Source organism: Cydia amplana, chromosome 11 (genome assembly GCF_948474715.1).
Source record: "Cydia amplana chromosome 11, ilCydAmpl1.1, whole genome shotgun sequence".
NCBI classification, from domain to species: Eukaryota; Metazoa; Arthropoda; class Insecta; order Lepidoptera; family Tortricidae; genus Cydia; species Cydia amplana.
The window spans coordinates 8,996,870-9,017,530 of record NC_086079.1 but is presented as its reverse complement, the minus strand read 5'-3'; the positions used below and the strand labels follow the sequence as shown (position 1 = coordinate 9,017,530).

At 43.5% G+C, this 20,661-nt stretch overlaps 2 protein-coding genes across 2 annotated transcripts; one reads left to right on the top strand and one right to left on the bottom strand.

Moving 5' to 3' along the window:
* Positions 1-345: 345 nt before the first annotated feature.
* On the bottom strand, positions 346-8,967 carry LOC134651908 (vacuolar protein sorting-associated protein 8 homolog). The gene is made up of 9 exons (XM_063507012.1): positions 8,877-8,967; positions 8,503-8,682; positions 6,767-7,576; positions 5,784-6,115; positions 5,333-5,456; positions 4,686-4,839; positions 3,619-3,821; positions 1,978-2,148; positions 346-1,746 (listed from the first exon to the last, which is right to left on the bottom strand). Exons 1-9 carry the CDS (start codon positions 8,964-8,966, stop codon positions 346-348), a joined length of 3,465 nt encoding a protein of 1,154 aa, XP_063363082.1. The 5' UTR covers position 8,967.
* Positions 8,968-10,130: 1,163 nt separating this feature from the next.
* On the top strand, positions 10,131-18,972 carry LOC134651922 (leukocyte receptor cluster member 8 homolog). The gene is made up of 5 exons (XM_063507036.1): positions 10,131-11,447; positions 11,523-12,039; positions 12,119-12,323; positions 12,410-12,617; positions 18,294-18,972. The coding sequence occupies exons 1-5, from the start codon at positions 10,342-10,344 to the stop codon at positions 18,454-18,456; spliced, it is 2,199 nt and encodes a 732-aa protein (XP_063363106.1). The 5' UTR covers positions 10,131-10,341; the 3' UTR covers positions 18,457-18,972.
* Positions 18,973-20,661: the final 1,689 nt, after the last annotated feature.

Here is a 20,661-nt window from a genome sequence, read left to right as displayed (position 1 = left end):
ATTAATCCTCGATTATCAGACAATTACGAATTTCTAACAAAAGTTGTCAATCGGTTTTATACTTGGTCAACCAGATCTTGACAGTAGAAAAAGGCGGCAAATTTGAAAAATGTAGGCGCGAAGGGATATCGTTCCATAGAAAATTTGAATTTCGCGCCTTTTTTACTGACAAGATTTGGTTGACCAGCTCTATTTTTGCGCCGGGAAAATTGGCTATCCTAAGGCGAAGACCCACTGTTGCCCACAGTGGGCTGCCGAGTTAGCTGTCCGCGGGCCGGATTGAAACGCCTCGCAAGCCGGATTTGGCCCGCGGACCGGGGTTTGGAGACCCTTGATTTAGAGTATTTAGACGATACCTTCTAGATCAGGTCTAGGCGGGGCGACTAACTGTAGGCCGTGGTCCTGCGGCGCAGGCGCGGGCGGCACGGGCGCGCGCGGCGGCGGCGGCGACACCACCGCGTCCGGCACGCGCGCGCCGCACACGTGGCACGCGCCGCCCGCGTCGCACGACACGTGGCACGCGCGCGCGCAGTGCGTCGTGCGGCACGCGCCGTCCGCCGCGCCCAGCGCCCGGCCGCAGCGCGTGCAGCGCCCGCGCACCGCCACCCCGCGCCGCGCCGCCGCCAGGGCGAGCGCCAGCGCCTCGTGCGCCTCGCGCGCCGCCACCCGCGCCGCGCACCGCCACGCGCCGAGCCGCCCGCCCGCCGCCACGAGCGCCGCCCGCGCCACGAGCGGCGCCCCGCACACGCGCGCGGCGAGCCGCTCCGGGGGCAAATACGCCGCCGCCTCCAAAAGCAGCGCCGGCGGCATGCTCTCGGCGCGTTTCAATAGCCGGGCCCACATTCCGCCCGCGGTCTCCGCGGGCACGCCGGGCGCGACTCTCGCGCACAGCTCGCACGCTCGCCTCAGCAATTCCGTTTTCGCCTCCCCCTCGGCGTCGGAGACGAGGTTCAGAAGAGCGTCCAAGGCGGCCCCGGGGTCCCCCGTCGCCTCCAGGCACGCCGGCTCCGCCGCCCGAGCCCCCGTCTCGCGGACGATCGCGAGCGCCTCCTCCGGTCGCAACGCGCCCGGATTTTTTTCTAAAAAGGCCCCGGCGGCCGCGGGGCGCCGGGCGCACAGGTTGCGAAAGTGGGCCGCGGCGGCCTCGCCCCGCAGGCGCCCCGCCTCGAGGAGGCACTCAGCGAATTCGAGCGCGCGGTCGCTCCCCGTAGCGCTCAGAGTCGTCGAAAGAACGTCGGGGAACCGGTCGGTTACCAATGCGGCCGCGGCCCGCGGGCGAAGCTCGATAAGCTTCGAAAGGTGGGCCTCCATCTGCTTCATCGTACCGACGCGATCGGCCTCCGCTCGGGAGGCGAGATACTCGAAAAGCTCGTCGACGTCCGCCGCGGACGGGTTCTCTATCTCGAAAAATCTCGGCAGGGCCTCGGCGTGGTTGTCGAGCAGCACGTCGAGGCGCCACAAGACGCGCGGGCGCGTGGCGGCGGCGGCGGCGGCGCGGTGCGCGGCGAGCTGCGGGCGCGGGGCGGCGGCGGGCGCGGGCGCGGGCGCGGGCGCGCCGGGCAGCGACACGGCGGGCGCGGCGGGCGCGCGCAGCAGCAGCGCGAGCCAGGCGCGGTCGGCGCGCTCGCCCGCCGTGCCCGCCGCCAGCTCCGCGGCGCCCGCCAGCACCGAGCGGTCGCCCGGCAGCGCGCCCGTGCTCAGTTGGCCGGTGATAAATTCTAGTATCTCGGCCCGTTCGTCGGGTTCCTGAAGGAGCAGGAGATCGTTAGCCGAGGGATGAGATGCCCGCATTTCGGACGAGGTATTTTGGCGCTCGAACTGGGTGAGAGCGCTACCTAATAATAGTTCGTGTAGGAGCGGGTTCTTTTTCCCCGAGTTAAACGCTCTACTTTCCGTTTCGAATACCTACGAGTGAAGTAAAATAAATGCGTTTTACAAAACGTGACTAAGTATGAGCGAGCGTCAGAGAACACGGACCTGCAGTTGATGCGCGACGGCGAGCAGCGCGCGCGCGACGCGCAGACGGTTCTGCTTGCCGAGCGGGCCGGCGAAGGGCGGCTCGCGCGCGCTCTGCTCCAGCAGCCGCACGCACGCGCGCGCGTCGTGCGCGCACAGCACGTGCAGCGGCGAGCGACCCCCGCGCTCCGTCTGACGACATTCATTACATAGAAAAAAAAATATAGTTAACAACTTAGCTAATTTAGTCTAAAATCTGAAAAGAGACAGTAGATGAAGGATTCATACTTTAAGTACCGTTCATACTTAATTTTAAGCGAACGTGGTTCCTTTAAAATATATATAGACATAATCATAGCTGAGTAAGAAGCGCCGGTGGCCTAGCGGCAAGAGCGTGCGACTTGCAATCCGGAGGTCGCGGGTTCGAACCCCGGCTCGTACCAATGAGTTTTTCGGAACTTATGTACGAAATATCATTTGATATTTAGCAGTCGCTTTTCGGTGAAGGAAAACATATACGGGCCTAGTTTACCCTCTGAGTTGGAAGATCAGATGGCAGTCGCTTTCGTAAAAACTAGTGCCCACGCCAATTACTGGGATTAGTTGCCAAGTGGACCCCAGGCTCCAATGGGCCGTGGAAAAATGTCGGGACAACACGAGGAAGATGATTGTAATCATAGCTGAGTAAGGCCCTCAGCACGCGGCGTCGTATCGTAAGAAAAGTGTAAGCGTATCGTAATACGCATTGTTGCAGAGAATCGTATGAGATTAGGTACACTTCGTGTGCGGACTTGTTTGACCATACGTGCTTGTAGCGCTCTCGTTCTACGCGCGTTATTACGATACGCTTAGGGCTGATTTAGACGGCGCGCAAACTCGCATGCGATTTTAGTTACATTGCGGATGATGTTGATTACGTCCAATTTAACCGACCGATCAAAACCCGCAATGTAATGAAACTCGCATGCAAGTTGTTGCTTCGTCTAAATGAGCCCTTACGCTTCTCTTACGTTACGACGCCGTGTGCCGAAGGCCTAAAGCTTTGGATTCCTCCGAAAACGGTGCCGTCATATAGCGGCCGCAAAAGACGGCCGTCTTTACGGTGGCGACATGTGGAAAGTACCACGGCGGCGTCATAACACACCGTCATCCACCAAGGTCAAAGCGGCAAATTTAAAAAATGTAGGCGCGATGGGATAACGTCCCATAGAAAATTTTAATTTCGCGCCTTTTCCTACTGATAAGATTTGCTTGATCATCTATAATTTACTTGGAGGATGAAATATCATCAGAAGAGGAAAATAATCGTAGTACGGAATCATTTATTCAAATCTCGTGTCATTTATTTAAAATGGCGTCACCGCTATCTAATAAAACGTTCACGAAACTATCGACACCGTCATGACGGCCGCCATCTTACGTTACGTTGACAATCAACGTAACGTAACGCCGTCTAGGAAACCGCTCCATCTTGTTTACATAGACAACGTTCTAGTGACGTCAGTCAACGCTATATAGCGGCCGTAATATGACGGCACCGTTTTCGGAGGAATCCAAAGCTTAAGGGTACAAAATGTACAAGTTTTTATGAAGCACGTCGGCCGCCGCCGGCACTGGAGCCCCGCCTCGCCCGTAGCGTACATATGATGGAGGCGGACTCACCTCGGCCAGCAGCGCGTGCAGCGCGTCGTGGCGCGCCGAGGGCCGCGCGTGGTCGGGCAGCGCGCGGCCGCCGGCGCCGCGCCCGCCCAGCGCGTCCGCCGCCGCCAGCAGCAGCGCCCCGCCCGCGCAGCGACACGACGGACCGCCGCCGCACGACGCGTCCACATAGCCCACGAGTTCCTTCATCGCGCCACTCGGACCGCCTGCAATACTAAAGGCTTTCAGGACAAATTATAATTGTTGAGCATGAGACTTTTCGCTCGTCGCGACATCTAGTATCAACCGCTACTTGACGCTAGATGTCGACTATGAAAATAAGCAAGCGTGGTCAAGGGGATTTGCGGTCTAGTGTTATTAGTTTATTAGGGTCGGTTGCACCAAACTGTTGCCATCGTTGAAAAGCTCACTAAATTTTATTGTATGGAAAGTTTCAGTAAACCGCCGCGGCGCGCCGGCTGACGTTGATCAGTCTGTCAAGTGCGTATGGTGCAACTGGCCCTTAGTCTAAGGTATTACACGGTGCGGGCGAGCGACGTCAGCAGGGAGTCACGACACGACCACCGGGCCGGGAGCAGGAGGGTGTCACTCCGCAGTTTAGGTACATTTGGCCGGCGCGCCCATCGGACAGGCGTATGGCAGTGGGCTGCCGCTCGGCGTGCACGATAGTCGTGTCACGTGGCGCTCGCGCAAAATTGAAAATACGCAATGGCTTCGAAACTTACTTCCACGAGAATCAGACATGGTATCTTCGGATAAAAAATGTATGTTTACATAATCAACGTTTGTAATTCCTACATATTTATATTAAAAACAATAAATCAGTGGGTATAGGTATAAAAACTTGTCAAGTGATAACCCCGTGCCGACACTCACAGCTTGGTCATAAAACTGCGGCGCGCAAAGGAGATTCACGGTTCGTGCGCGGTTATAAGTTTCAATTTTGCTTGCAGGCGGCGATATAGGTGTAGTTTTATACCTAAACCTGACTTTTGTGAAGGAGTGAATTTTCTGTACGGTAGTACTATTAGTTATTCTGTGCCGGGAGTCAGGTAAAGCAAGTATCGCACCTAAAGCCGCCGCGATGGCCCCGACGCCGCGCCAGAGCCCCTTGTCGCGGGTGAACACGCTGGAGCGGTGCGGGTCGAGCGACGTCAGCGGCAGCGAGGCCACGACTCGCTCCACTAGGCCCGGATCGCAGTCCGCCAGCCGCTCTATCAATTCCTGTGTAGCAGACGTTCGTAATTTTGTTTTAACTTAACAAGGCCAAGAATTCTAAGACAATAAGAACTGGGGAACACATGTTACAAGCTCTCCTTTTAGGGTTCCGTACCCAAAGGGTAAAAACGGGACCCTATTACTAAGACTCCGCTGTCCGTCCGTCCGTCTGTCACCAGGCTGACCGTGATAGCTAGACAGTTGAAATTTTCACAGATGATGTATTTCTGTTGCCGCTATAACAACAAATACTAAAAACAGAATAAAATAAAGATTTAAGTGGGGCTCCCATACAACAAACGTGATTTTTGACCGAAGTTAAGCAACGTCGGGCGGGGTCAGTACTTGGATGGGTGACCGTTTTTTTGCTTGTTTTGCTCTATTTTTTGTTGATGGTGCGGAACCCTCCGTGCGCGAGTCCGACTCGTACTTGGCCGGTTTTTTTGCATTTAGCGTAATAATCATGTCATGGAGTTTCAATTGTTCACGTATGTAATACCTGTGAGCAATCGGGCGAAGGTGCTGCGTCGTAAAGTTCACCGCGCACCGCCGCTTCCCCTAACGCCTCCACGAATACCTTTTCCCCCGCGCATTGCTCCCACAGACACGACCAAAGCTCTTCGCTGGAAATACAAACGCAAAAGGGCGTATTATCCTAATGAATAACAGGTACTCATTGTGTACCTAAAGGCAGAAATATAGTAACGTAATCCGCACGAGTGTATAAATATTATATGAAAAGTAAAAGAATTGTTAATTAACACAATTAAGTACTTCCTGTTTAATTCGTTTAATACGTCGCTTTTTGAGGGTAGCTAGGAGTACATCTCGTGGCTAGGACATTAGATCAGCTAATTATGATCTAAGGAACATTCATGTCAAGCGGCGTCACCTGAGACAAAAGTGAATGCTGCTATGTATTCTGATACAGACTCATAAAAAGCTCTTACCCCAGTTTAAATTTTAGGCACAATTTGATGGCCAGGTCTGCTAACACCTTGTTACTCAGTAAATGTGGTCTTTCAGAGATATTGATAACGAAGGAATTGGCCAGCGCTGCAGCGTCCGGTCCTTGCGCCGAGCACAGCAGTCGCAGCGCCTGGGCGTGGCGGCCGGAGCACATGGCGGCCTGCGCGCGCGCCAGCAGGTCGCGCGGCCGCACGCGCGCCACGCCCCGCCGCCCGAGCAGCGCCAGCGCGCCCTCCGCCACGCACGCGCCGCCCAGCGCGCTGCCTCCCGCCACGCACATGGCGCGAGACACGCGCCCGTCTGTCCACAGACCCTAAATCATTTATCATCATGTTACTAATAAAAAAAAAAGCGGCCAAGTGCGAGTCGGACTCGCCCATGAAGGGTTCCGTATTTAGGCGATTTATGACGTATTAAAAAAAAACTACTTACTAGATCTCGTTCAAACCAATTTTCGGTGGAAGTTTACATGGTAATGTACATCATATATTTTTTTTAGTTTTATCATTCTGTTATTTTAGAAGTTACGGGGGGGGGGGACCACACATTTTACCACTTTGGAAGTGTCTCTCGCGCAAACTATTCAATTTAGAAAAAAATGATATTAGAAACTTCAATATCATTTTTGAAGACCTATCCATAGATACCCCACACGTATGGGTTTGATGAAAAAAAAAATTTGAGTTTCAGTTCTAAGTATGGGGAACCCCAAAATTTTTTTGTTTTTTTTTCTATTTTTGTGTGAAAATCTTAATGCAGTTCACAGAACATCTACTTACCAAGTTTCAACAGTATAGTTCTTATAGTTTCGGAGAAAAGTGACTGTGACATACGGACGGACAGACGGACAGACAGACAGACAAACAGACATGACGAATCTATAAGGGTTGCGTTTTTTGCCATTTGGCTACGGAACCCTAAAAATGAGATCTTAAAGTCAAACATTTTTGAATTACCGACTGACCTTAAAAAAAGCAGACGCGTAGACCGGTTCGATTTGGGACAAATCCAGTGGCTTATCATAGTCGTCGCCCCACAGTCTCAGATTCTCATCCGCGTCAAATATTGCGAGATTTCCGCCGAGCCAGCCCAGCCACAAGGGCGAACTCTTTAGCTCCACACGATGTACGGGACGAAGCAATATCGAGGATCCGGTGACGTTTACTGCGAGCCATTGTAACGTTTTTGCTCGTCCACAGACTAATACGCGTTCATCTGTGTCGCTCCACGCTAGTACCGGCAGCGTGTCGGGCGGGCCGCCGAGCCGGACCCCGGCCGCGCGGCCGCCCGCCACGATGATCACTCGAGAGAGAGTCGCCAACGCTAGGATGCGGGCATCACGAGCCGCCATGGCCACTACTTCTCCTCGGGCGCCAGAGAACAAGCAAGACGAGCGGGCGGATCGCACGCCGAGAGGACGTGAGAATTTTATCAGCCACACGGATCCACCCGTATCTAGCGCTAATCCCGACATTCCGGCCCACGTGACCCGTAGCGTTCCCCAAATCTCACCCCCCAACGTCACGCGTCTTAAAACGACTCCTTGTATGCTATCGTACTGGCAAATAAGACCTCTCGCGTATCCGGCCAGAAGGCGTGTGCTGTCCTGATTGTAAGCTACGCAAGAGACTGCGCCGCGGTCTGTGTTGGAGTCACACACCCATCGCAATGTTTGATCAAAAAATGTTAGTAGGTGGCCGTGGGCCGTGCCTACAGTTAGTTTTCCGTTCGCACCAACACTGAGGGCTGTAGCAGCACCTGCTGATGATCTTTCCTGAAAAGAAAAATTGGATCTTGTTAATTTTTTTATGATAATGGTTATCTGACAGGATTATTCTTTATCTATCTTTAAAAAGAAACCCCTTTTTAAATTATTTATGAAGACATTGAGTTAAAATTAATATCAGATTCTCAAGGCTGCTGTACCTTCAACACTCAAAAGTAAAATGAGTTAGAAAACCAAAATTATTTGGTAGAACCTATAGGCTACTTTCTCATTGACCTAGAACACATGACATCTGAACATGAACCAAATAGTCTTTGAGCCCAAGTAAACGGAAAGTCCAAAAACTGTATATTTGTTGTTACTTTCAACACAAGAAAAAACAATTTTTTTATTACAAACTTATACCTAATTGAAGTTGGTGGCTTCTATCCTTCGAGCAACACCGGGAAAGGAGTCGGTATTCATACTATTTCCACTCTGCTGAAGCATAGGTACAACTGTACCTATGGTGGTGCGTGTTGTGACTAGTTCGTACACAAAATGCCGTCGAGGTTTGCTAGATTTGTCTTTGACGTGTGTCATTTTCTATGTATCTGTGTCGTCATTACAGATTGGATTTTGTATATAGTGAGTGACAAGTGTGACTGTGTGCAATCGCTTAGGCTCCTCCCTTTCGACATGTCGGAATCCGGTGTTGCTCGAAGCTTCTATCAATTTTTTTTTCTTTCTTGGCTTTTACTCTTTGCAATTTTGCACAGACTGAATTTGCCAATGTTGGTTTATACTTTTAAAACTTACAATAAAACGGAATCTGAAGTTACAGGATATTTACACACTTTTACTTGTTAAAAATAAAATATTATTAATTAATAATTCACCTTATAAAGTGAAACAGACCAACTTTTCTCTTCCACCATTTGCATTCTGCCAGTTGTACATTGTTGTATTATGTGCCATAAAATTAAAATGTATACCTGAGCTTGTATAATTTGTTGGGACACAGCCTGTAGAAAGTCTATTTGTACGGCCGAGCAGCTGGACGGCTCCTCAACAGGTTTGAACGGTATCTTTTCTTCACCCTCATCCTCAGCAGACAGGACCTCGGCCAGAGTTGGGGCCTCACTTGTTGGCAAGGCATATTCAACTTCATCTAACTGTAAATAAATAAGAATTATTTATCTCCACTATAAAATTATTTAATTGACATGTAAATATTAAAGGATGTACCATCAGCTGCATAAAAATTGTATACATTTTTTTAAATCTTACAAATGTGAGATGGAGTTCAGAAATAACAGTAATCTATAACTCTTATTGGAAAAGTTAGTTATATATGCATATATCGTACCTCTTCAAAGTCCATATATTGTAAACTTCCAACTGATTCTAAATCGGAGTCCAGCAAAGATTGAACAGAAGGAGTTTTCAATAAATCCATTTTAACATTGACATATAATAATAAATATATGGTGTTTCTCTTTTAACAAGACAGCTAAACTGAATTTTTAGATCACCGGGTAAAGTCAAAATACATGACTCTGACTGTTTTAGTTAGGCGATTACATTTGTTGTATATCTAGTAACATTTTAAGTCTTAATATTCCAAATATCATTACACTATTTATCAAATTTGTTTTAAAAACACCGAGTAAACGTAGACACCCCCTTTGTAGATGACATTGACATTTAGTTTAGTCACATTCATAGATGGTAGTATTTCTAGTCACATTAGTGTCATTTAGTAACTAAAGGCCTGTCCAGACGAAGACAATTTTTCGGCAATCTGATTAAATTGTTCGATTAAATTGTGAAGGACGTGCGGACACAAACGCCAATTTCGAATCGATTTTCGCAGACAGTGAAATCGACTCCACACCCGCGTTCGCGGCTTCACGCACGAGTGTGGAGGGCCTTTTACGGGCAAAGAGTAGTATAAGGCCCCCTCCACACTCATGCGCGAATGCTTTAAAGACGCAAATTTTCATGGAAATAGGTGCATTATTATTACCCCAGGCCGTTCATCTACCTCTAAAAAAGCGGAGCCACATTAATTTAAATTAAATCTTAAGGCCCCAGTACACAATGGGCCATCGCCGGCCACTCCAAGGGACGCATTTATGCGTTAGAGGGAGCAAGTGATATTGCTATCTCATTCTACCGCATGGCTGCGTCCCTTGGAGTGGCCGGCGATGGCCCATTGTGTACTGGGGCCTTTAAAGGATTCCCTTGCAAAAATTCTTTGAAAAACACGGAAATATAGGACACCTGGCAACACTGGAGCACGTGTGCGGCAGTCTGAGCTAGGATCGCACCGTTTTGACGGTTCGGTGCGATAGTGTGGAAGCCCACGCCAGTACGAGCTATTCCTCGCTTGGAGGATATAATCAATATCAAGGATATAATTTAGTTGTATCCTCCAAGTATTCCTCGAGATCCAAGGTCGCGGTGCGGTGCGATAGTGTGTTACGGCCTTTCCGTTCGTTTTCATTCGTTCTTTTTTTTATTACGTTCAATTACGTTTCATTACTTTCATTCATACTCATTCATTTCATGATCGTGAGTAATTTAGGATGTCGTGAGCTAAAACCCTAAAAAATATAGTTGTTTGTGTACCTGTAAAGGTTTGTTGGAATTTTATTACGCCGCAAGGAGAGACCCGTGCAATCACTGGTAAATTCGTTAATCGCTTCCTCCAAATCTTTGTACGTTCGTTATAAGTTAAGTAATCTGTCGCCATTTTGTGTCAAGTGCCTGAGGATTGTATTCGTCATTCGTCTGTGAATTTAACCACATGAATTAGATTATCTCACGAAATGGCTGAGAATACATCAAAGGATCCTCCTTTACAAACGATTAATGGTATGCCACCAAATCATAATCCTTGGATGTATGGTCTGTATCAGCAATACAACGGCTATCATGGTGGTATGTACCCGCCTTATTACAACCAGTACTTCAATCAAATGGGTCATAATCCGGGCCTGGCTAATAATGCAGTCCACCAGTTTCAACAAAATAACGACGTGAAGCCGGATTTTGGCCGTCAGCAGCAATTTCCGCCTAAGTCACCTGCCCAACCAACTCCTTTGTTGGGCATGTCACCTCTTGACACAAGTCGTCCTTTCTTCAATCAATCTCCCATCAGGTTTAATCTGAACGGTAACCGGAAAAGTGCACCCATACCTCCTAATGAAAACCCTCTTCTGGGTAATAATGGAGGTTCAAAGAAAAAACGTAAGAAGGATAATAGACTAAATAATGATAGCATTGATGCTTTTCCGAATTCAATGCTACCTCCTCTGCCAGACCATCCTCCCCCACTACCACCTTGTCCTCCACCAGATACTCCTAAGCCACCTCCTCCTCCACCGTTAGATATTCCTATGCCCCCTCCCCTTCTCACTGATGACATCCCTGAGCCAGCGGGTGAACCACAAAATCACTTTGAATCATTTAAGCATCAGGAAGCCAATCAGGATCAAGAGGAAGTATCTGAAACGTCAGATTTATTAAAGTCCTCTTCCATTTGTCAGTCTTCTGCAGGATCATGGCCAGAAAGCCTGGAAAGATATATCAAAAGATGTTATGAAAAATGCAAATCAGGCCTTGACCGTGACCAAATAGATATTTGCTTGAAGGGCCGTATCACAGCAGCAGCGAATAAGGATGAGATTTGGTCTAGGAATTGGGATGAAGAGCCAATTCCTAGTGTGCACAGTGAACGCAATAACTTATCTGTTAAGCCGGTTCGTGGTACATTATCACTGTATCAAAAACTTGAAAATGTACCTGAACCAACTAAGGGAAAATCTAGCTTGGGAGGACGTTTTTCTGGTCATAAAAATTCGCCTCAAAGAAGGCGAAGACAACATTCTAGGAGTAGGTCTAGATCTAGGAGTCCATCTAGGAAAAGACAGAGGTAAAAAAAAATCCATTTACTTATTTTGCTATTTTTGATTATTTGACATGTATCTGACCATACATTTTATTTCAGCACATCTTCTGCATCAGGTGATGAGGTAGAGGAAAAAAGAAACTATAAGGGTAAATCCCGACAAAAAATTAAGGATAGGTTGTCATTTGATCATAAGAAACAGGAAAAAAACAATAAAAATCAAAAAAAGAAACAAGCTTGTGGTCAGTTTCTTGTTGAAGATGTTCAAGTAAATGCTGAAAAACTTCTTAAAAGGGCAGAAAGGTTTGGAAATACTAGTGTGCCATCCATTGCTAGCTCTGTACAGGTAAGTTCTAGGAGAGCAGAGCCATCTGTCAACCGATCCATCATTCAGGACAATGAAGGAGACTATGAAGTCAATAACATGCACATTGTGGGGACCTGCACAGATATTGAGAAATCATTCCTCAGATTAACAAAAGCCCCTGAGGCCTGTGAAGTGAGACCAGTATCTGTGTTAAGGACTTCTTTAAAAAATGTGAAAGAGAGGTGGATAGATAAACAGGACTACAGATATGCTTGTGATCAACTGAAATCGATACGACAGGATTTAACGGTAAGTGTTTCTACCTCTGAAGATGTAAACAATGTTTCTATCTTTTCAGAGTTATTAAATTTGATTTTCATTTTTTCAGGTACAAGGAGTAAGAGATGGATTTACAGTTGAAGTGTATGAGACACATGCAAGGATAGCATTAGAAAAGGGTGACCATGAAGAGTTTAATCAGTGTCAAACACAACTCAAAATGCTCTACAGTGAATTACCCAACAGTAGAAATAATGCTGCTGAATTCACAGCATACCGGATACTGTATTACATCTTCACTAAAAACACATTAGGTTAGTATTGAGTCACATACAATAACGTTTTTAATAGTAAGTATAAATGATAATACAAAAATATTTACCAAAACTATTTGTTGCAGATTTAACTACAATATTCCAGTTTCTCTCTAAGGAGGACAGGTTGAATGAATGTATTAAACATGCCTTAGACACCAGATGTGCATGGGCCACTGGAAACCTACACAAGTTCTTCTTGCTCTACAAAACAGCGCCTTTGATGGCTGGGTACCTTATGGACTGGTTTGTGGAGCGAGAAAGGAAGCAGTATCTCAAATACATCATCAAGTCGTATGTTTTTTCAATACATGTTTTTATTTTAGTTGGTGTGGTAGCACTGTCATTATCACTGGGTTATTTGCATTTGTTACCACCAACAACCAAGTTGTTGCCACTTGCTGTTGTTAATAGTAGCAACAGGTGAGAATAACACATCATAGCATGTATCTTTTTATCCTTGCATGCTCACATTCTTATTTATTTATGTATGTGTATAATATGAAATAAAGCCATGTCTGATGTCAATACTTTCTGAGCATTTCTAAAAAGTGTTCCATTTTTTTCTAGTCGACTAATATGACGAAATGCTTTAGTGAACTAATTAATGTTATGAATTTGACCCGTGCACTTGATTTCGGCGGGACATAGACAATAACACAAATCTGCTGAGAGCATGGCAAAATATACACACTTTTTTCAAAAAGCTCATCTTTATCATCATAGTGCAATTGAACACTGACACCATGTTCTGCCATAGTTAGCAGCAACATATTGCTACCGCGAATTTTAGAAAGTCGGTTGGTCTCTATCGCTCTTGCCTAGTGACAGGGACACTAATAGACAATTTTCGAATTTCGCTGAAGCCCCCTGTATAATGTATCACCCCTCACTGGGGTAGGCCGGTGTCAGTGTTAAATCGCCTTAAAGGTATAACTCTGTGCGGAAAGAGAAGAGTCATAGAATGTATTGGAATCCATACATTTCACGACTCTTCTCTTTCCTACTCATAATGTGGCAGTTACGGAAATTGGAATAGCGGTTTAAATTCTGGTTTTTGTAGTTTGTATATTAAATAATCTGATCTAACCAATTCGCTTGTTTTGAACATACCTACCAATAATAACATCGAGATGGAGGTGCCACGGGACCTTGGTTTGACATCATAAGCATACAATATCATGTATACTTTTAGTGTTCCGTACGAAACGTTGTTAGTTATATATTTAGATAGTTGCACATTCTGGACTTCATTTGGTAAAAACATCTATCAAATAGGTATATAATTTTATCCTGATCAAATTTCAATCAAATCTAAAATATCAGTCGCCTTTTTTCGCCTTTCGGAAAAGAAACTTGACAGTATTTCGAAAGAAAAATGTCAAGTTTTACTACAATACTTATAGTATTATCGCTTGGTTCTCCACTCGATATAATATATCAGTATATCACGTGGACCCCCGCCTTATTAGGCAGGGATATCTAATAGATGCTGGACCAGGTTTCCGTAGCCGATTTGGAAAATACTGCGAAAAACGTAAATCATAATTTCGTTAGGTACGGTCAGCCAAGAAAGTGGTCTACCACTTTTCGACTCTATCAATCAGATGATAGAATCAGATTTATTTATCTGCCTCTATTGCTCGAATATGCAAGAGCGATAACGAGACAGGTACAGTCAGCCAAGAAAGTGGTCTACCACTTTTCGACTCTATCAATCAGATGATAGAGGCAGATCATTGATATAGTATAAAGAACTGGATACCCAATCAGCCGCCAAAAATGGCCCCACAAAAGTGATGTCAAAACAGATCATGCATTACTTTTTCGTTTAGTCTTGTTTGAAACGCTCAAATGTGAAGTTGTCAACAATTACGAAATGTGCCGTTAAAATATGTAAAAATAACAATGATAAAACAAGGAAAAAGGATGGAATGTATTTCTTTCGGTTAGTTCTTTGGATAGCATTACATAATTTATGTAATCTGGTGGTAATTTTATGGTTTTGAATAAATTAATTTGTTAGTACCAAAGAAGGGATGTCAAGGAACAAAATTCTATTGAGTCGATGTGAGGTCAATATTTTTTTATATTTTTATATGGAATTCATAAGAAATAATATTATGTTTAAATTGAAGATTTCCAAGAAAACCTATGCGACGTGCAAAGTGGACTGCTATTTAATTATAGCAAGAGATAGGGGTGATGTAGTTTTAAACAAGGCAAAACGGCACTAGTGTGTTCGGCCCATTTCCCTGTTTCCGACATATACACCACCAATAAGGGCTTATATCGACTAACTGTAAATGCTAAACCTGTCGGAACACAGTGACAACCACAGGATTTTTTTTTATAAAGTATAGGTAGACTTTATAAAAAAAAATCCAATCAGTATCTAAATGTCCCCGTGCACCCGTGCTATGAGTAAATCTTAAATACACAGTTATTTAATAAGTAGAATTTATTTCAAGGAAATTAGTATTTAAAGACGTATACTTACGAATTAAAAATTTAATTTGTTTGAATTTGAACCACGAATTAATTTTATTTGAGCTCCCGATTAAATTAAATTTGTTTTATTTATTACTTCAATTTTAATATTTTCCTGTACAGTAATACATATTAAAGTGTACCAAAGTGACTCCATTCGTTCATTATTCTCGTTTGACGTTGTTTGACGTAAATACGTTACGTTTAGTGCCATCGGACTAAATTTTTTAACAGTGTTGGTACTTATGTTTGCAAATTTGACACTTAATGCTTACGACATTAAGCTCTTTTCTGTACGAAACATTTATCTTGACTCAAAATTTACGTAAGCGTTTTTATCATCAATGCAAATGGTGCGAAACGTCATTGGGATCCACATTTCTTGACGTTTTTGTTCTGCTTTGTGTGTCTATTTCTTTTATATTAAGTCAGTGAGGCAGATAAATAAATCTGGTGTTGTATTTCTTTTTTGCGGTAGGGCATCACCATCAGCTCCTTACTTTCGTCACGTGTGTCTGTATATCAGTCATTTTTATCCGAAATTAAATTAAACAAAAACTCTATCATGAAATACTTATCGGTTTCTTTAAAAATAAGTTAATGTTTGTGCATAAAATCGCTTTAAAGCTTATAAGGTCTCTCCACCCGTCTGTCTGCTATTTTATCGATAAAAAAGGATTTTGGACATGACCCGTTTTCACAAAACCTTCTGTAATAAAAGAACGTAAGAGTAAGATACGTAATTTTGCTTCTACAGTTGCTATTTTTATCTTAAATGTGAACTGTTTGTAGGATGCCTTGTGTTTAATTTGATGGGATGTATGACAATATATGCACGATGACGTCGATGACTCATAAATTATTCTATTTGGTTTTGGTTGGATATTCCAACGCTCTTATATTTGCAGCATGAATAATCTGTATTATAAAGTCTGTCAAGCCATCTCCGTCAGTAGAAAAAAGCGGCAAATTTAAAAAATGTAGGCGCCTAGGGTTGTTGTCCCATAAAAAATTTGAATTATGCGCCTTTTTCTACTAACAAAGTTGTTTGACTGGCTTTTGCAGATTCTGGATTTTGAAGATTCGATTGCCTTGTAACCTTTACTTTTAGGCATTTTAAGAAAAGGTAAACAAAACCACGTGACTTGTCTAATATCTATCAACCATGGTAAAATTCATAAATAGTTATGATTATTCAAGTTAGAACTTATTATATTGTAACATTTGTAACATTAACTGAACGGATGGTCATGGTGTTTTGTTTTAGAGTCAGATCTTAGGCTAACTCGGCAGCGATTTTGATAGCATAGACTGTGCAAGTGTTGTTTTAAACGTCTAACTTCTATGGAAATATGTTTAAAATAACACTTGCACAGTCTATGCTATCAAAATCGCTGCCGAGTTAGCTTGGTCACACTATTATCTTTTATGAAATATTAAGAGCCCGTTATCGATTTTAGAGCCAAAATGTAAAATTGATAGATTTATTCGTTGAAATTGTAGGTACTCCTTTTGTTACGTAATAGCTAAATAACAAGTATTGGTTTCTATCAGCACGTCTTCTCATCTTGCCTTTTAATAATGAGGTCCCGAGCGTGCGTCACCGGCAATATATGATGAGAAGGGGCAGTTTTTAAAAATTCATCAAAAGATCAGTGGTAAATTATAAAAAATTATGTATAAGAACAGTTTCAGGAAATGTTGTAGATTGTTTAAGTATTAAAATTACGTTGAAATTAAGTCCATTTTCACTTGTTTTGAAGTAATTTCTGGTGAAAATTGATTTCGTCTAACTTTAATTTACTCTTATTCAATATCATATAACAAAAATGTAGTCTATGAAAGTTGGATTGGAGTACAGGATATGTGTAATACAAAATTATCATTTTTAGCAGTCCAAACTTTACGAAATTTTCAAATAAGATTGACTAAATCAGTGCTTTACGCGCGTTTACCTAAAATATCATTACTAATTTAGTGAGTCTGTTTTCAAAAAAATGATGTGTAAAAGTGCAAGATAAGAAGACGTGCTAATAGATACCAGTAGGTACTTGTTATTTCTATTACGTAACAAAAGGTGTACAATTTCATCGACTAAATCTATCAATTTTACATTTTTGCGACTAAAATCGATACCGGCCTCTTAAAATACGGACTATATACTGTGAACTGTTAGCAGTTAAATTGATTATTCAGTAAAATCTTGTCAATTTAAACTTAGTAAATAAAGGGTTTTTCCATGGTAACACTAAAACCCTTGTTTTGCTAATTTACTCACGAATTCCCACTCCTTGTCTTTCTGTACTATGTAAATGGTACTTATTAGTACAGAAGTACATTGTATGGGGTGTGCCTTCGTGAATGGAAATACAAATTAAACAAAGACGATATAACTGTAGACGTACATGGGCATAAAAAATGGCTCACATACGATTGAATATTCCATCGTGGAGCGGATCTAGGTGCCGCAAATATTCCATATAGAATTACAGGGATCCGCGTCCGGTATCCTCAGCGAGGGTTTTTAATTGAGATGCCATAGTCAATGTTGCAACAACTTGACTACTGGATGTCATATGCGTCGGCAGCGGCACAAATGGCCCAATGTCGATACTGTCGATAGCCGGCGGTTGGCAGATAACGCAGTGTTGCTGTTGATATCTTAAGCTTACGTTTTCCCGAGATTATTATGGCTTTCCATCCCCCACTTGTTATCACCAAGTTGTTAACACTGGTAACAGTCGGGATTATTTTCACCTGTTACCATCACTGAGGTCTGAGATCGTGAGAAGAACTGAGCCAAGGATCCCAGTATTTACCACCAGTAATTACTAATAATGTACCATTATGTCCATTATTAGTAAGAAGTGGGTCATTTTAGAGCTCCGCACAATTTATTTTAATAAGTACTTGGACAGGTGATTCAGTATAAAACTAAGCCGTTCTGAAAATGCTTTTTTCTGGGTAAAGCTGGTTGGGTACTTGCAATCACATATTTTCGAGGTAATTAGAAGCCCTAATGTTTGACATCCCAGTTACCACAAAACTTATGTACCTACCCAGGTTGTGGTTAGACACACGAAGTAGAAACTGCCCCACGATATGTTCTAAAACAGTATGTCTACTACAGTTATTTTGTCTTCAAACACGTCAAAGGGTATAGTGACCAGGCACGCAAAGATCCGCTATTTGATGCCTTAAAACTATATAGTTTAAACTGGGCACTCGACTACTGCTGCTTTTCCACTAAGGCGGAGATGAGAGGTAGGTATCAACCAATAGCATTGGTTGTAATCCAGCGAAGCGGAGATGTGGATTACAACCAATGTTATCGGTTTATTCTTCTCATCTCTGCCTCAGTGGAAAGGCAGCCTAAGATCGTGACCTTGCCACTGTATCTGTCACGTGTCATATAAAAAAAAATCGAACTCGCCAGCCAAGCTGGTTTGTTGTTAAATGTATGTTTTCTTATGTGTGCAGCTACAGACAAAGTGTTCCTGTGGATTTCATCGTTCGGGAGCTGGCGTTTGAGTCGAGTTCCAAGGCCTTTGAGTTCTTGAATCAATTTTCTCTCATTTACACTGACTGCGATCAGACTCAAATAGATTGCAAGTCTAGCTTTCAAACTGTAGCGAGTATATAACATTTTGTTTTTGATAGCCGTCCTGTACTGATAGCGTGCTCCTGCGTGGTGATGTAGTCCATACCCACCTGGCGAAGGAGTTCAGCACGGGGATGTAATCCTGAATCATGTTATTCACCTTAATTTTGATCAGCTTTACTAGGATGAGGCGGCAAAACAACTCACACACTACTTTAAGTTATACAGCGGAAGAGAGATGAACTCAAGATTCAAGATGAGGACCTACATCGCTATACGAAGATTCAAGAAATTGTTATATACGGGAAGTTTTGGTGTCTGAATGCAAAAAACAAACAGTGCTGTTGAGTGACTTTTAAAAGCAAAGACTTTTCATGTTAATGATAAAGGACTATAATGTGTTGTATTGTTTTGTCCTCAAGTTTTTTTGTAAATACTTAATGTAAATTTTTTATGCTCCATTCCACTTTTAATTTTTTTGTAAAAATAATACAATGCATGAATTCTGATTCTAATTGTCGTCATATTTATGTGTTTAATACATGATTCGTTTTAAAACGGTATTTTATTTTATAACTAAACATTATTTGTACACTCGGCGTCACGGAAATCGCAGAGCTTCATATGGGGCGAGCGATTCTAGCTCTTAGTGAAATGGTTTTGCCTTATTCAATTTGACATCATTTAAAAGCTCATTTAATAACCTTTACTGATGTCTCATGTCTCTTTTGTTTACGTGTTTTCGCTTGCGGCCGAAGGTGTGTGATTTCCGTGACGCTGAGTGTAGAACAGCTCACCTGCTAGCAGCTAGCATGAGTCGAGTTCTCGCGCGCAACTCTGTGTCTACATCTTCCGCGACTTCAAGTATGGACTTAAGAACGCAACTCATGCTAGACGGTCCGAATGTTGTGGCTAGTGCAATGGTTCATAAATATTCATAACCTTTCAGTGACAAGATGACAACGAATAACTCAACATCCTGTGAATCAAGGTATTGGTATTGAAAGTTAAAATACCTTTGACTGTTTAATTTATTGATCTGGTTTTATTATATTCGCGGACCACTTCAGGTGCTTCCAGGGACTACCGGTTAAGAACCACTGCGCTAGTGTGAATAGATCACGTACAATTCTTACTGCCTAAAATTGCACCAAATATACGTATATCATTAATATAGAAATATAAGTAAGCTTAGAGTGCTGACTCCATATATGTTTCCTTACTTTAATAATAAGGTGGATGAGAGGTATGGTAAAAAGTACCTATCATTAATAAGTTAAAATCTACCAGTGGCGGATTTGCAGTGTTGGCCGCCCTAAGAGGCCCCAACCCTGTAGTAACTACTAGCCGCCCCTTTCTCAGCATCCATCATATAGACTGACGCCCCTAATATCTGGCCGCCCTAGGCCCGGGCCTACTCTGGTCTTAGGGCTTGTTTACACATAGATTAGTGTTAATTGAAAGTTCATACATTTGTTACTTGCGTTTAGTAGTATGTAAATGTATAAACACTTAACACTAATCAATGTAAAAACCGGCCAGGAGCAAATCCACCACTGAAAACTCGCAGTTAATAATTATAAAGGTTAAATCTTATTGTTTATCTGCAAACGATTGTCATCTTGACTAAATCCCCTGTTCCTCCTCCCACCCAGCCCAGCACAATATATACCGTTTCGAGCTGCCAGCTGCAGGAAACCCACATTCATGAAGAAGCCTGACTCCCTTATCCAAACTTCGTACTAAACGTAACGTAAACAACTGTATACAAACTTCTATGCAGGTCGCAGGTCTGATATTCTGCAGGTTTTTAAAATTACCTCGTCAGTTGCGATGCGCTCGTTAGTTTGGTAATGGAATATTACGCGAAACTTTGCGTAGGGGGCGCCACTATGACAATCCATTACAATCCGAGGGTCTACCGTGAAACAAGAAAATAATAATTTCGTTATCTAACCTCTCCATCGGTCATGCATATTCGAGCGATAAAGAGGCAGATAACCAAATTTCGACTTTCGCGTTTCCCGGTAGGCCCTTTGTAAACAAACCGCCTTGATGCATCAATCAATATCATATTTTATTATTGAAAATTTGTCAAAAAACAATTTAAGGTACAATATGTAGGTATAAATTACTCTGTTTACGATAGGCGCTAGTCTAGTGCTGCACTCTGGCGGCAGAACATTGCTGTAATACCCACTATTAAATAAGCCTATTTATTCTTACCCGTGCCCAATGCCCATTAAA